Source organism: Zonotrichia leucophrys, chromosome 4 (genome assembly GCF_028769735.1).
Source record: "Zonotrichia leucophrys gambelii isolate GWCS_2022_RI chromosome 4, RI_Zleu_2.0, whole genome shotgun sequence".
Taxonomy (NCBI): domain Eukaryota; kingdom Metazoa; phylum Chordata; class Aves; order Passeriformes; family Passerellidae; genus Zonotrichia; species Zonotrichia leucophrys.
This window is the reverse complement of record NC_088173.1, coordinates 35,024,566-35,040,227: the sequence shown is the minus strand read 5'-3', so window position 1 is coordinate 35,040,227 and position 15,662 is coordinate 35,024,566. Positions and strand designations below refer to the sequence as shown.

Here is a 15,662-nt window from a genome sequence, read left to right as displayed (position 1 = left end):
TGTTTTCATTTGACAGCAAGAATAGTGGGACAGGGCTGTGGGAATTCAGAGAAAAATGTAAACATGGAAAAGTGAGGAAGGAGTGAGAGTGAAAGCAATCACAGGAAAGGAAGCAGTGTAGTGACTCAGAGTGAAGTGCTGGCAATGCAGTGAGGGATGTGAGGGAAAGGATGATGGAATACCCAACAAGGAAGTGAGTGAGGTCATCTAAAATTCTCCTTACCCTATTGCTGTTCCCAAAACAGAAGGTAAAAAAGCCACTTAAATAAATGCAGATGAGTTTGGTAAAGGGCAAGTCCACAGTTTCTTCACTTTCCTTGCCATTCACTCCCCTATCCCACCATGGTTCAAGCTTCAATGCAACATTCTTAAAAGCAACAGGGCCTCAGTTTTGGAGAGCAATGTCCTGAGCATCTTACAATCTTCACTGCTTACAACAGGATTATTTGGAAAATTTCTATCCACCTACCTGTAGATACATCAGTGGCTTTTCCAGAAGCAGTAACTTTGCCTACAAACAGCTTGCTGTTTTCTGGACACTGTGACACAGGTCATCACAAATAATTCTCTGAGGCATTTGTTCCTGAACAACACAGACAGCTTCTACTGTATGTAATGGTTCATGCATTAGCAATCTGGCAATCACTTTTCTCTACTGAATCTCATCATCACTTGGTTTTCACTTCAAGTGTACTATCTCTAGTTTATTATACAAATTGACTAGGATGGGGGATATTTGCTAGGATACAAAAAATTTAATCTTTGAGAATAATATGAAATGTCCCTTCATAGAGCCGCCTGACAAATTTCAAAAAACCTTCTTAGTACCTTTGCTACATGAAGTTAGATGATTGTACTTCTTGTATTTGAGTATGTGCCCTGATTAAACTAGAAACTTCCCACCCAAATTAGATGGACAACAAACAAGGTCAATTTTTTGCAGCTGGTTGCCAGCAGAATTTGGAAAATATCAACAAGGTCCAAAGATGCAAACACAATGTGAACCCCTGTATTTAGGCATGGCTCTCTCAGGCAATCATCTGTCTCCTGAGGCAATGCAATGGGCAACACTTCCCATCTCGCCTGAGTAATTTTATCTCAGTGTATTTTGTTGGAGTAATTCTGGTTGTCACCATGTAATTTGATAGCTTGTATCTCCCAACAGCTGTGGGAAATTTCCCAGATCTTCACCTCAGTGCAATCCCAATTACTACTAAGTCCTCGGAATTGAAAGACTATCTTGACTTCTGGAACTGGCTGAGGCTTGAAGGAGAAGGAAATACATCTGAAGCATTTCTTCTGGGCCCTTTTTTTTTTTGAAATATATTCTTTCCCTGGTTGTGTTGCTGAAGTGATCATCAGTGGCTGAACATCACTGATCATCAATGGCTGAACATCAATATCACTGGCGAGGCAGATCACTTCCACTGAAGTTAAGCAGAAGTTACTGTTACACTGAAAGGCTATCAGTGATTCTGTCTCCTTCCACGGAGGCATTTCAGCTGAGTGCTAGTAACAGCTAAAAGACAACTAAATACAGCAAAATACTTCCTCACTGATTCACCACTTAAGAAAACCAGCAACCCTTCTAAATGCCGCTGAGCCAAACTTACACCAATCCAGCAGACCCTCCTGTGATACATCACAAAGGCAGAGATGTTATCAGCTGATTTCATCTGAATGGCAGAACCTGGGCTCACACCAAACCTCCTGTTCCGTCAAGGTCAAAGACACTGTATTTTCATAACTTATTTTCTGACAACTTCTATTCCAGACAGTGAAGGCTAAAGTGATTTTATCAGTGGGTAAAACCCTACCAAGGATGGGCGCGTAGTTCAACCCTCCCAAACTCAAGAATTCACACCCTTTAGGAGAGTAATTATCAGCACAGTTAACACACAATAAGAAATGAGGCACCTGCAAACCATCCTCATGACCATTTTCCTGCACAGACTTGAGGTTGTTTCCTGTGGTAGAGACAGCACAAGCCAGAACGATGCACTTTTGGTTGCCCTACTTGTCAGCTTTTAAATGTTAGAATCCTTTGATGTTACACACAAGCCCTCTTCCCACCAAAGGCGTAATACTCTAACTACAACACTTTTCTTTAAGAGCTCCAATGTACTTTTTGCAAAGACTCTTATTTAATGCTTCTCTTCAAGTGCATCCAGAAATGGCTGAGTGAGAACACCTGACTTTTAAACTCCAGTGCATGTCTGAGACAGGCAGACTTCACACAAAGGCAAAGGTTAGAAACCTCTGTCCTAGAGGTTTGGTACTCTAGGACCACTGTCCTTAGAATTATTCTGCCTCCTCATTTAAAAACATTTAAATTTTAGTGAATATATTTCCTGCATAAATAAGTGCGTAGCCAACAAAGAGTAAGATGTTTAATAAAATGAACTTCCGGGCCAGTAATGAAAATTAGCCTATCAGCAGTATCAATGTGTAAACTGCATACCAATCAATAACACACATCATTATTACAAGAGTCTGCCTTCCACTTATCTAAAAGATTTCTGAATTGAAGCCTGAAATAAGCCTGAATTATTGATTTGCTGTGAGAAAATGAAATATTAGAGATACTCACTTTTACCAAAATTATTTTTGCTAGCTCTTCACATACAGGCTTTTCTTCATCCTTCTTCAAACCTTCTAATTCAAACAAGGTATTGTAATTTTCCAGCATTTTTGTCATTATCTTGTTGCAGATCTCCAGTTCCTTCATCCCTTCAAATCCAGAGCGCACGCTAGAATTGGAGAGATGACAAAGCAGAGTGTTACAGGGACACAACATACAAAAGGTCCTGCAGAGGGTCTCTGTAACATTTCATTTGTGGATACAGGCTGGATAGCAGGCACAGGAAACTTTGAACTGGAAAGGAGGCCTGTGGCTATGTTGTTAACAACTATCACCGTTTATCTGCAGTTTTTCTTATCAATATTAAATACCAGACCTGTTGGCTGAGCTACCGTATCCACAGAATCCAGGCAGGGACAGAATTAAGACTGCCACCAAATGAGGTGCCACCAACTCTCCTGCAAGCTGGGTTTCACGACCCACAGCGCAGACAGCTCAGGCATTCAGATGCTCTAAACTGTTAATTCAAGAGTCAGATTCCTCCAAAACCTGGTTCATGATAACTTCAAAGGCACACAGGAAGGATAAGTGAAAAAATTAGGAAATCCCACATGCTAAGCAAAACACTGAAATGTTAAACAAGGTCTTGATAACCCAATGTTGTACACCACATTTTTTTAATCTAAATTTTGAGTTACTATTTCTTTTGAAAGTAGGGTCATAACTCAAAGGGCTTTCTAAAACATGGAGATGGATGGTGCCTTTCACAGAAGAGCCTAAAAGATTAATACAAAAAGTGGCTCCTAAGCTCCATTTTCTGGGAGAATAACCAACTTCTTGGCTGCTGAAGAAGAGGATTCTTTCTCTCTTGAAACAGGCCCCTTTGCAGCTTCCCACAGACCTTGAAGGCACACAGAAAAGGGAAGATACTGTATGTATCTGCATGTTTCCTCATCTATTCCACACAACTCTCTCATGCAGCAAAAAATGCATGTCACTTGCAACAGAGCTCATAACTCATTGAATCATCTAATGATAATCTGCTGGAATATAAACTTTCTGCATACTTTATTGACAATTTTATTGGCCTCAACTGACTTAAACTCCATTTTAATGCAAAAGTACAATATCTGAAGAATCTTCTTCTGCAATCATTCAATGTTACCTATTGTACAGTATTTCCAGCAGACACAGGCTTCTCAGTAAGTCACAAAGTGGTTGCATGGATGTGAATTTCCTAAAGACCTGATAAAGTGGCAGAGACTGATATCAAGAGTAATGAAACATAGGAAACATTTAGAGTGAAGAAGCAGAGAAGCCAAAACAAAAAAAAAAGTTTCAAGTACCTTTTGGCTGAAGACAAGAAGATGTTATGTGAGAAGAAAACACAACCCAACCCCCAAAAGCAAAACAAATTCCCCCTGAGCTACTTTACAGGGATGTAACTTGAAAGTAAACCATTGCTTACTGCAAAGAGTAAATAAAAATTTACAAATAACTACCTACCCTAAAACTTTAACTGTAGTTTATCGAGGCCAGATGTGCATTTCAACAACAAGGCTCTGAAAGCTGATTCTCCCAGACATTTGTCATCAAAAAGTGCCTTTATGTAGGGGCTATTGACCATTCTCAATGCTTTACTCTGTGCCATACATCTACGTGTCAACAGAGGGAGCAACCACTGCAGCAGAACACATCTTTGTAAGATGTGTTCTCCAGAACAGAGTCTTTATTGCTATTATTTCAACATTTAATACATGCTGGAGTAGCAGGACCTGAATTTTAAAGGATTGACTTCTTTTACACTGTAGAATATTGGCAGCTGTAAAAATGTGTCAGCCTCAGATGATTGATTTCTTTAGTGTGGAAGTTGGGCTCACACTAAATAAAGAACAAATGGAGCAACTTCTGTTGATGGATGTGCAGGTACACTCTGGCCAATTCATTTTGGAGAATGTCAAATATTCACTAAAACTTAGCAAGTGGCCTGAAGAAAGTGTATGTATGCAGTAGGCCCATGCAATTGTCCTGACTGATGGGAACCCCTCTTGCCGTGCTAAATGATGTGCTCCATTGTTGGTGTGCTGCAAAGCCTGCCTAGGCTAGCTGAGGGAAATCCTGACTATTACCTTCCTGATTTGTTTCTCCAAAACAGAGTACAACTTAAATAAGGGCACCCCTATGAATCTCATTCCCAGGAAAAGGACTGAAAATGTAATAGAGCATATGCAAGTCAAAATAAAGACTCCAGATAGCAGAATTTTCACCTAAGCCACATCTGCTGGGAACTCCAGCCAACAGTTGCCTACTGGCAACAGCTAATACAAAAAATTCTACCTGGTTGAGAAACAGTCCAGTCTATAGTTTCTACAAAGCACAAAACCAGTACTTAATTTCTGCCCAATTCCATTACTTTCTTGCCCTCCCTTCCCCACACTACCTTGCCAGTTAAAATTTATTACAAATCAAACCTGTGAAAAATCCAACATCCTATTCTGAACAATTCTGTATGAGTAGGGCAAGGCACATATGCAAAACATGAGGCTAAAGCTCATGGCTTCAGTCTTTTTTAACACCTCTCTCTGAGCGTAACCAAGCAAAGGACCATGAAGTGATTTATTTTAATGGAAATTTAACGTACTTTATTCATTGCCACCTCTCTGCCACATTAACAGGCATATTTAACAAAGTTTCTAATATATTTCTCCTCTAATTGCTATTATTAGACCTCAATCACGATAAGGACTATTACACTCTTTGAGCTCTCCATGGTGACATTTTCCTTTCAACAAATATATGCTGAGCTGAAGATAAGTTTATATTATGAGCACACACCACCCTGCCTATTTATACAAAGTAAACCCCATCTGCTGCCACACTGCATGATCTACCAGTTTGACTAGACTTTTCTGAAAATGCATGTAAAAAAAATAGCATTTTACTTTAGCTCTTCTCATTCTGAAAAGTCATGACATCTACAAATGTCACTTCAACTGACTAGAAAAAAAAAAAAAACCCAGATCTGTGAGAAAATATTCTCTCACACTTTCACTTTCCTGATGCACACCCTAATCCTTGGAAAATTTTCATCATTTGTGAAGATCTTGTTAAAACACCAGAGTATAAAACTGTTCATAGCCATGGCTCCCTTATGTCTATTTTCATGTTAATTAGTCATTACAACTGCGATGCTTCGAGAGTTAGACACACTATTTACTCCAGTTACAAAATCCTCAACAGAAGGACTTCATCCCCTTCCAGTCACATATGTACAAATTACTTCAGTAGCAGCACCAGAAGCATCAGTTTCACTACCACAAACAGCAGAAGGGTGCCATAAACCTGCAATTTCTATGGTTATTTCTAGCAGAAAAAGTGTTGATAAACTCAGATCTATCTTAGCAATTTGAACTGGAAAACTCTCACTGAAGTTATCACAGTGGCCTGCAAAGTCATCAACAGATACACAGCACAGGCAGAGCAGGAGCAAATTCCCTAGTGTGCCCTTCCTTAGATTCCACGGACACCTGCTCTTCCCAGAGAGATGCTCTGAATGATCTGTGTGCAAAGCACAGTGTGTCCACATTAAATATTTGGAAAAAATGTGCCTTGTCTAAGTGAGGCACCAGCATTAAGAGTATCTGACACAGTTAAGAAGGGTCAAGAGCAAGGGTGCATCAGTACCATGAGTTTTGCAGGATAATAAAAACTGAAATTATTGGTGAAGTCATTTTAAAGCAGAAAAAGCAGTTCTCAAAATTAAAACATTACTTGGTAATCGGATCAGGCTGTCAGCTCTTCATTTCAAAATCTGATACCCAGCAGCATTTCACACTTCTGTACAGTGTCCTGCCAGCGTGGCTGGCCCACCCAGTGCAGCTCCACGCTGCTCCTGTCCGGGCAGACACCACACCCTCATGTTCATTGGGGTTTCCAGACTGAGTCCAAGTCTCTTTCCACAGGGATGCTCAGGAAAGCTTGTCTCAAAGGGTTAAACCACAGCAAGGCTCTGTGTCCCAGCTTTTACTCAGAAGCAAAGTGACCTGAGGTCAGATTAACTCACTGTAAAAGAATTCCTTACATCTCAGGCATTTAGTAAATGAGTTTACCTCGGGTCTCTGCAAACAAGCTCTAACAGGCTGAATGCAGAGTGGGCTTTCCAGACAGAGAACCTCCAGACTCCAATGAGAGCAGCGCAGTGACACATCCAAACATGCACGTGGTACAGGACAGGCATCACTACAGGGCTCTGTCACCATCCACCACACCTGGGAAACTTGCTTTAAGTGGCCAGCAGGACCTGGGAAGTAGTAATCTGTCTATAATGAGCTGAACTGAGGTCACTGAACTGATTTCCCCAGGCAGCAATTGCTGACAGCTCCCTGTCACAACTGAAAACCCGAGATTTCCATGTGAAAGGGTCATCTCATTACCAATTCCCAACAGTGCTTGACCCCACCCTGTCTGAGATGAAAGATGCACATTACCATTTCCCCAAGTGGCTCTGCAGAAGCAGCTTGCATGGAATGACAGCACTGTAAGCCTAATTTACAATCACAGGGGGCTAGATGCTCTATAAACTACTTTTGCTGCTTGTACAGTACCTTTTGTAGAGAAGCACCACAAAGTCAACTTATCATTCTCCCAGGGAATCCTGCCAGAAATATGGGACTCAAAGGACAGGAAACACTGCATGGATTTTTTGTTTCTCCAGCCCCAGCAAAACATTTTCATTAGTACCTCAGATGCCCATGAGTCCCTCAACAAGCACAAGTGGAGATTTTGAGAGCAGAGTTGCAGTAATTTATAGAGGTTACAACTTGAGGCAGTCTGTTCTGTGCCTCTAGGCAGACTTCACTGTGTCTCTAACAGATCCAACCTCGTGGCCAGAACTCATCCACTTCAGGTGATGAAAGGGATTGTCCTGACACACCAGACCACAAACTGGTGCAGCTGAAACTGGCACATATTCATGTCTGCAGACCCTGCTGCAAGATCACAGTCTAATAAGCAGCTAAAGATACAGCCACACTCACTTGAGACAGTTGTTCATCTCAGTCTACGTGACTCCTTCACGTGCCCTGCATCATTTGCAGCCTTACCAATCGGGGTGAAATGCAATGACAGATACAACTACTGAGATTTTGCGGAGGTGTTTTAGCTCCTGTGATACTGGAGAATCCTGGAGAGTCAAATCTGGGGCATGCACCTGCCTGCCTGTTAAAATCTGTTCCAGATTATCTTCTCTAGGATCAGATTTATTAGCCTAAGTTAACTCAGTAATTCAGCTCTACCAGCACTGCTTGCAAAATAAAAAATAATTAATAAAAAATAATAGCACTAATAAATAATAATAAAACAACAGCACATAATGAATGATAATAATTATTAATAAAATGCAAAACGCAGGCAACACAGGTAACACAAAGCAGTTAGAGTGATGCTGCCACAATGGCTTTACTGATTGGCTTCATTTATATACAAAATCTTTTGCTTCAGCAAAAGCTCCATTTTTCATCATAAAATTACAGTGACAGGAGACATCTTAGAGAGTGCAACCTACATAAAGGGGGACAAAGGGCAGTCCATAGCCTAACATCCCCTTACAAAGTGCATTGCTCTCATCTCCAAATGTTTCAAAGCAGAGGCTCTTCAAAAACTCTCCTTGTGATTGCATTTGAGCTGTATTGCTAAGCTCAAATATTCATGAGTACTTAATATGATTATGGATGAGAACGTTTACAGCCTTGCTATATTATACTTGATGTTTTAAACTGTCATTAAAGGCTTCAGCATACTGAATGCTTAGTAAAAATTCCTTTGCAGTGCTGGAAAATGCAGTATTTAAAATCTATGTGAACACTGTAAGAAAGGTTACGGCTGCATGCTCCAATTTGCAATAATTCATGCTTAAACAACAATATTCTCTACTCAGTGTGCCCCCAATCCTAGATTGCAATTTTTTTGAAGACTGATGCAGGATTGGGGCTGCATTGCCTGAAAACAAAGCCCATCTACATAAAGTTCCAAAGGCCAACATTACTCACTGAGAAATATTAATTCAGCCCCTCTGCTTTCAATTCAGTTTTGTATACCCAATCCGTGCAGGCTCCAAGGCTGCTAGAAACCAAAGTAAGACATTCACACATAACTTCAGATCAAATATTAATTATTTCAAGTTCAGCATCTCTGAAATACCTACATCTACCCTACAATCTACCATTTTCTCCATATCCAAAGAGAATATACTTTTCTTGTAACCCTTCATATTACCCAGTCATCATACATAAATAACTGCATCTAACTCCAGCATTTTAACTAGACACCTGCATTTGCCAACCACTTTTGGGGGGATGGAGCAATCCCTCACAACACAATCTCTGTTGGAATGAAACATAACCAAGTTCACAAGGGCTTGAATGATGGAGGCCCCACACAGAGATGACTGCTTGAGAGAGAGTTGCAATAATGGCACAAATGGATCCTCTGATTACATCTGTTGGACCTCATGTCCTACCACGCCAACCAAGGACAGGATAAGGGCAGCAGCTCCTCTGACACCCAGCTCCTGGAGAACAGAGAGGAGGAGAGAAAACCCAGCTGGTCCTCTCCATTTCGGCACAAGCTGTTAGAGCCAAGCAGAGCCCATATAGCAGGCCTTAACTAAGGCTATGTCTCTCCAGGAGCTGAAATTCAGGTCAATGGACAAAACTTCCTCCAAAAGTAACCACGCTGCAAATGTTAATACTCTACACAGATTAGCCCAATGACAGAAAAGACAGCTATTTTTGTTCCTTCATGGTTGTAGCTCCTCCAGGGCTGTATTTCTCAATATACTTGACCTTTGCCTTCCATCACAATCTGAACAAACCAAATTGGGAAAAAATAGTGAACCAAATCTCAAATCTTTTTCTGAGCTGTTTGACCTTGCCCTTTACATGTTCTTGTATCTTATATCACACTTCAATACAAGGAATGCAAATAGCCATTTATTTCCTTTCTATTCATTAGAAATACAGAAAGGACAAGATAATCTTTCTTAGAAAAACACCAATGCAGTTTGTCAAACAGCAAGTAAGGAAGCAGGGGAAGTACTGGATAAGATAAAAGCAATAAGGGTTGAAGGTTTAGGAGATGGGATACATTACAGAGGATATGATGTAGAAAAACAGAATGAGAATAAGAGAATTAAAATGAAGTCTAAATATCTGGAAAGTGGCCAAGAAGCATGATTTATTCAACTGTTAAACAACTTCAGTTATGGAGTAGGAGATACTACGCTTAAGTAGCTAAATTGTCACTAAAAATACCTTGCCAAAAGAAGTCCTTCACTATCAGCAGATGGGCTTTATCTTCTCTGACACTGTGCCTCAACTACACAAACTGACATTAATTTTAGACATGAGTGTGAATTTCTGACAGAAAAATCTCAGTTCTCCCTGCTTCAGCAGTGTAATTGCTGACAAGCTGAGCCTTCTCTCCTTGCCGTGGAGAAAGCCGCCATGCACTGCTGGGAACAAACAACGCAAAGCGAGAGGAGCGATCTCTCAGCCTCCTGCCAATATTTCATTTCTGCAGCTTCTCCAGAGACTGCCTGCAGCCAGCAGAGAGAGACAGCCCTTGCCAAGCAGGCTTCAGGCAGCCTTACTGAGTAGCTCTGAAATGTGCTCTGAGGATCTCCTTCTGGATGCTTGGCCAACCAACTGGTTAAGCCCAACACCTAAAAACAGTGCTGCAAGTTTTCCTCTACCTATCAAATCTTGATAGTCACAGTTCCAGCAATAGAAGACTGCATCCATTAACGCAGGAGAAAAGGGTATTTGAACTGTTCCTCACAATCTTTGTGTCTGGACCACAAGAGTGAACTGCCCTGAAAAGATCAAGATCTGATAAAACACAGAGCTGAAACACAAGATGGTGAAACTTAGTTTAAATAAAAATCTACATGCCTAATTCTAACCTATTTGGGTCTTTTAAAAACTCATTAGCCATTTGGTAAATGTGAAGCCTTGCTTTCAATGCCCCTTTTGCCACATGAGCATTTATTTCAAGGTATCACATCTGCTGGGCTGGTAACACTCTCATCCAGACTCATGAGTCTTTGGTATTTTACCTCCAGTGATCTCTGCCTTCCTCAGTCTTCTGCAATGGAATGAGGTGTATCCATCTCTGTACCTTACAAAAACGCTTCTATCTTTTCCATGCTGTCTTAGGAGCAGAGATCAGTTGTGGCAACAACTGTAGAGCTTTTAACACATAGTCCTTGGTTTAATATTAGGAATACCAGTTGCAAATTTAAACTGCAATTCTCTGCATTCTACACCAAAAAATATGCACAGCTAATTCTTAAACTCTCCTGAAAGAAGTGATGAGTAAACTAAAAATTATTCTAATACCCACTTGGGAGCTTGAGTCATAGAGATTTAGCCATTGAACTCAAATTCTTCTAATTTGTTTGTTCTGAACTCCGCTAATACATTTAGACAGCAATTCCCAAACCACCCATACGAATGCAAGTTTAAAAAATTGTTTTGCTTTTCCTTGTCAGAAATTCACAGTATTGTGCTTATAATAATTCTCATATTCGCGCATTCCCATGCATATTACTATCTTTTGAGCATTTTTTGTTTTAGAGAGCAAAACAATTATTTTTAAAATATACTTTATCTTTTTGTACTAACACAGCAAATACTTTAATCCTGAAATTCACCTTCATCATCCACTAGCAACATCTTAGGATAAGGCAGCCATGTAGTCACTAGGACAAGCTTTAGTTTAAGTGTCTCATTCCTCCATGTTCTCTCCCTAATCAATGGAAAAAGATATGTTCCTTAAAAAGACAGCAGGCAACATCTAGCCTAGGTACAAGGAACCATCTCAACATATTACAGGAACCTAATTTCTGTTTTCTCTCTTTAAAGAAATCTATGTCTTTCCAAGAGGAAACTCAGGGGGAAAGATTAAATTAATTGCTTCATGAGACTAACTTTTACTAGACAACTCAGTATTAGTCCAGAGCAATATTTTAATAAAAATCAATATAACTGCAACATTGATACAAGGAACTCACTTGTCTGTTCTTGGTGGTATCACACACCTTTCAAGACTGATGACTGAACTAAACTGCTTAGGTGTCTCCCATGTCAAAGACCTTGGATGCCAGCCAGTGGGCTCATTGCAGAGGAGAAGGTGCTAATGCTGCACTGCATCACTGCAGTGACTCAACAGAAACCTTCTCACTCAGGATTGTTCTTGCACCTGGAAATAACTCTTCTGGCTACTGCTGCAAGCTCCACCAGCACGTTAAACACGTCTTCAGCACAAGCCCCCAGGAACTGCACCCAGTGAAAGAACCTAGTAAAGCTACTGACCCCAGTCAGGAGTTTTAAGAGACCTGTGGAATCCCACAAGCTCCAGAGCAGTTTCTAAATACACTAGAAGGACAGAGAGACCAGAATCACCAGCATCTGAGGGCAGACACCAGATCATAAGGCAAACATGCAGATAGCATGCAGTATCCATCTCTAGAAATTATATAGCACCTGTGTGCTGCATTGGAGTCCTTTCCCACCAAGGATCCTTTGTCAAAGCCTTCTGGAGAGAAGGACTCACATTAATTGATAGCAAAGGAAGAAACCTGCATGAGCACACATCCCTCTTTGCACTGACAGTCTGAAGGCCTTTCACTGTTACACTTCTGCTCCGCTACCAAAGCAGCAATACAAAACTCATGAACAGTTCAGCAAACAGCAAGAGGAAATGGGAGAGCAACTCCACTTCCATTTGGAGCAAAAACAGCTTTAGCACTCAAGTTGAACACAGAGCCCCTGTCACTGCTTCCATCTGATCACCCTGACAAAGTAGATTCCTGACATCTACATTTCTGGCCACCTGCCAGCAAACAGGGTATAGTAAAAAGCCCAACTTACTGAAAGCAGTTTGGTCCAAATACAGTGGCAAGATTGCCAAGATTCATCCTGTTCTCTACGTGATGTTCAGCAACCTTTATCAGGAACTGGCACAGGTACTTCAGCAAGGAGTAATGAGCATCAGGCAGTTCTTTAAGGAGTTCTTTCAAGTAACTTTCCTTCTGCATGTCGTTTCTAGAGTCTAGGAAAAAGAAGAGAAGAAAAAACATATGTATATGGTTTTCTTCATTGCTGCCAACTTAATTACATGGGTGAGCAAGCAGCAGAAGCTAAAATTCACTTCTGCTTCTGCTCAGAGACACACAACTCCTCAGTTTTCCTCAGGGAATGTGCATGTTTGTCCTGAGGCTCATCCTGGCCACCAAGGGCGCCATTTCACTCTTACCTTTATGCCATAACCTTTCCCCTGAACAGATTGAGTAGTTACTAACAGTCAGCTAAGAGCTTTAAGGCATGTTTATCCCCACCTGGCACAGCTAAATCTGCTTTAACTCCCTCTCTACCAGACGTTCACATTCATGCTCTTTCTGGATGTCATCCCTACTTCCCAAGCCCTTCTCAAACTATTAGTTTCCCTACCCATGAAAACATTCAAAACTAAGAAAGCAGGAATGGTAAAACAAAGGGTCTCCTGAAATGCAGTGTTATAACAGCACTACAATACTTTCTGTGGGTGACAACTCTGCTGCATAATCAGGAAGGAGTCTTCCTTATGGGAAACAGACTGTTCTGGGCACTGCCACACTCCAAAACCAGTCAAAATGTGGCCTCATGTTAGAAAGCAGCCTTGCTATACTGTACAGTCTTCTAGAATTTAGGTACGGATAAAAGCTTTCCATATTGAACTGAGTCACATCCAAGTATTTAAGTAAAAATTGCATGTACTTCACAGACGCTGTGTTTATACAGACCTGGGTGGTGAACACAAGCTTGGCCTCACACACAGCTTCTGCTTAACTGTGTCCTACTGCTGGAATTGAATTCATGTGCAATATTATTTGCTCCCCTCCTCCGTCCCAAAAACACCTTCCAAAGAGTGATTTGTACCCCCCAAAATCTTGGATTTACATGTCAGTAGAAGCAAAGTTTTGAAAACAAGTCAGTATTGCTTTCCCTTTACACCAAAACAGGATGTGTTAGTCTTTGCAAATATTAGTTTCTACTGTCCACGAAAGCAAAATGTAACTGAAACTTTCCCATATGCACGAAAACCCCAAGGACTCTGCATCATCATTTTCAGACAGAAAACCTCATGCCCTGAAGGTTTTCCACACCCACCTAATTACAAGCAGTGTCCATTAGCATGAGGCCATCTGTGCATTTCTAGTACTTTTTTTCCTTATTTATCAGCCTTATGGGCTGCTGGTGCTGCTCTGCTGCATGCCCTGCTACCAGCATGCAGAGAAGACTGGCAGGAAAACATCCCATGGCTGGTGTTGCAGAAGAAAAAAATAACAATTTACATTTGTTTCACGTTTTTTAGAGAGAAAGAAAGGAGGGAAAACAAAAGTCTTTGAACACCGTTTAATGTATGTATAAACACTTCAGAAGTCTTGTCTTTGTTTTTACCTTTCATTTCCCAGAATTATTCCAGGGCTGGGCTGAACAGTGTTTCAGGAGTAGAGTGCTTTGAAAAGTGGTTAGCTGCAATATTATTTCTGTTTTACAATCAGACATTTTTTGTGGCTAATAAACAGGATTTATCCTGCAAATAAATGGCAAACAAATGAGGCTTTTTATGTACTTATTTGCCACTTCATACAGCTGAAACTCAAGGGACTTCATCTGCTTCCAAGCTTAGGATTCCTGCTTTTCCTGGCATGCCTAATACATTGCAAGAAAGTCTTTTTATGTTTTATATGCACGGTGAATTCACTTTTATGTGTCTGTTTTTGTAGCACAAACTTAGTATGAATTCTTTCATCACAGCAGACCAAATGCCAGTCAAATTACAGGACCAAACCTTTTAATCAGCTGATTAAATACAGCCTTTTCTTCTACAGATAAGAAATTAGCTCCTTCAGAAAAGTCAAATATCAAATATGCATGAAGCAGATGAGAAAAAAAAATCTTATTTGCTTGCTTTTTTACCCTTACAGAGAGGAAAAAACCATCATGACTTTGCTGCTATTAATCAGCTTGGCAACAGCAAGAAATCTGATCTATTATTGCAGAAAATTCAGGAGGCTTCTGAAGGCTGTATTAAATGGAATAACAAAAAGGAATTTCAGTGCATTTGTACTTGCACTTATCAAAGTGGACTGTACAGTCTATGACTTGATTACTAATTATCTTTTTATGAATCTTAAAAGAAAACAAAACACAACTAATTTTCCATGTAGCCAAAACATACTCCTAACATACTTTTCTTTAGATAACAAAGCACAGTGTTTTCTACTACAAATTGCTTGCAGTTATGATAAGGAAAGCCAAAGCCATCTCCCAGAAAAAATGCACCCCTTCCATCACCATCACCCTGTCATCTAATCAGGGAATGCCCTTGATAACTAATTGCCTCTCTGAGTCTCCCACTGGGACTTTAGACTGATGGGTACTTTTTCATTTACTGAAGGAATTTCCATCCCTTCCAAACCAGGAAGATGCTAATAACCACCACAAAACATTCCGAGCACAGGTTTGCACTCTGACAACAAACAAAGCTATTGGGCCCGTGGCCTTAGTGGTATTTTCTGGGTAGGATGTCCCTGCTCATTAACCATGATGTTTTTGGGGTATGAATCAACATCAAAAATATTATTGCTGGGCACAGCCAACCTTTGTTCATTTCTGTACTTTCAAGAACAGACACAGATACCACATCACAAGATGATGAGAAATTACCCTAATTGAAGGACATAGGGACACTGAGTAACACGAGGCAGCAAACCCCATTTACTGAGCCATCAAGTTCCTTCTCTTTGTGAAATCTAAGAAAGAAAATAGGGCTATGCTCTCTGTCCTCCTTCTCCAGTAAAAAGACAAGGGAAGAAATCAAGTTTTTCTTCCAAAAGAATCCAAAAATCAGAATTAATTTGTTGATTCTTCTGCTGATGACATTTCATGGATTTCCGCTTTATTTTTAAAAATTGCTTTAATAATTCATGGTGAATCTCGACAGTGCCATGCAAACACAGTATCCCATGCACTTTGTA

The 15,662-nt window shown here is 40.4% G+C and overlaps 1 protein-coding gene across 10 annotated transcripts in view; it reads right to left on the bottom strand.

Annotated features, from left to right (window-relative positions):
- Positions 1 to 15,662, bottom strand: part of FAM13A (family with sequence similarity 13 member A) — a 184,142-nt gene that overhangs the window by 89,644 nt on the left and 78,836 nt on the right. For all 10 annotated transcript variants that reach the window (XM_064711100.1, XM_064711094.1, XM_064711093.1 and 7 more), the window contains 2 exons: positions 12,511 to 12,691; positions 2,591 to 2,750 (listed from right to left, as the gene is read on the bottom strand). In XM_064711100.1, coding sequence (XP_064567170.1) covers positions 2,591 to 2,750; positions 12,511 to 12,691 — 341 coding nt within the window. The remainder of the gene's footprint in view (positions 1 to 2,590; positions 2,751 to 12,510; positions 12,692 to 15,662) is intronic.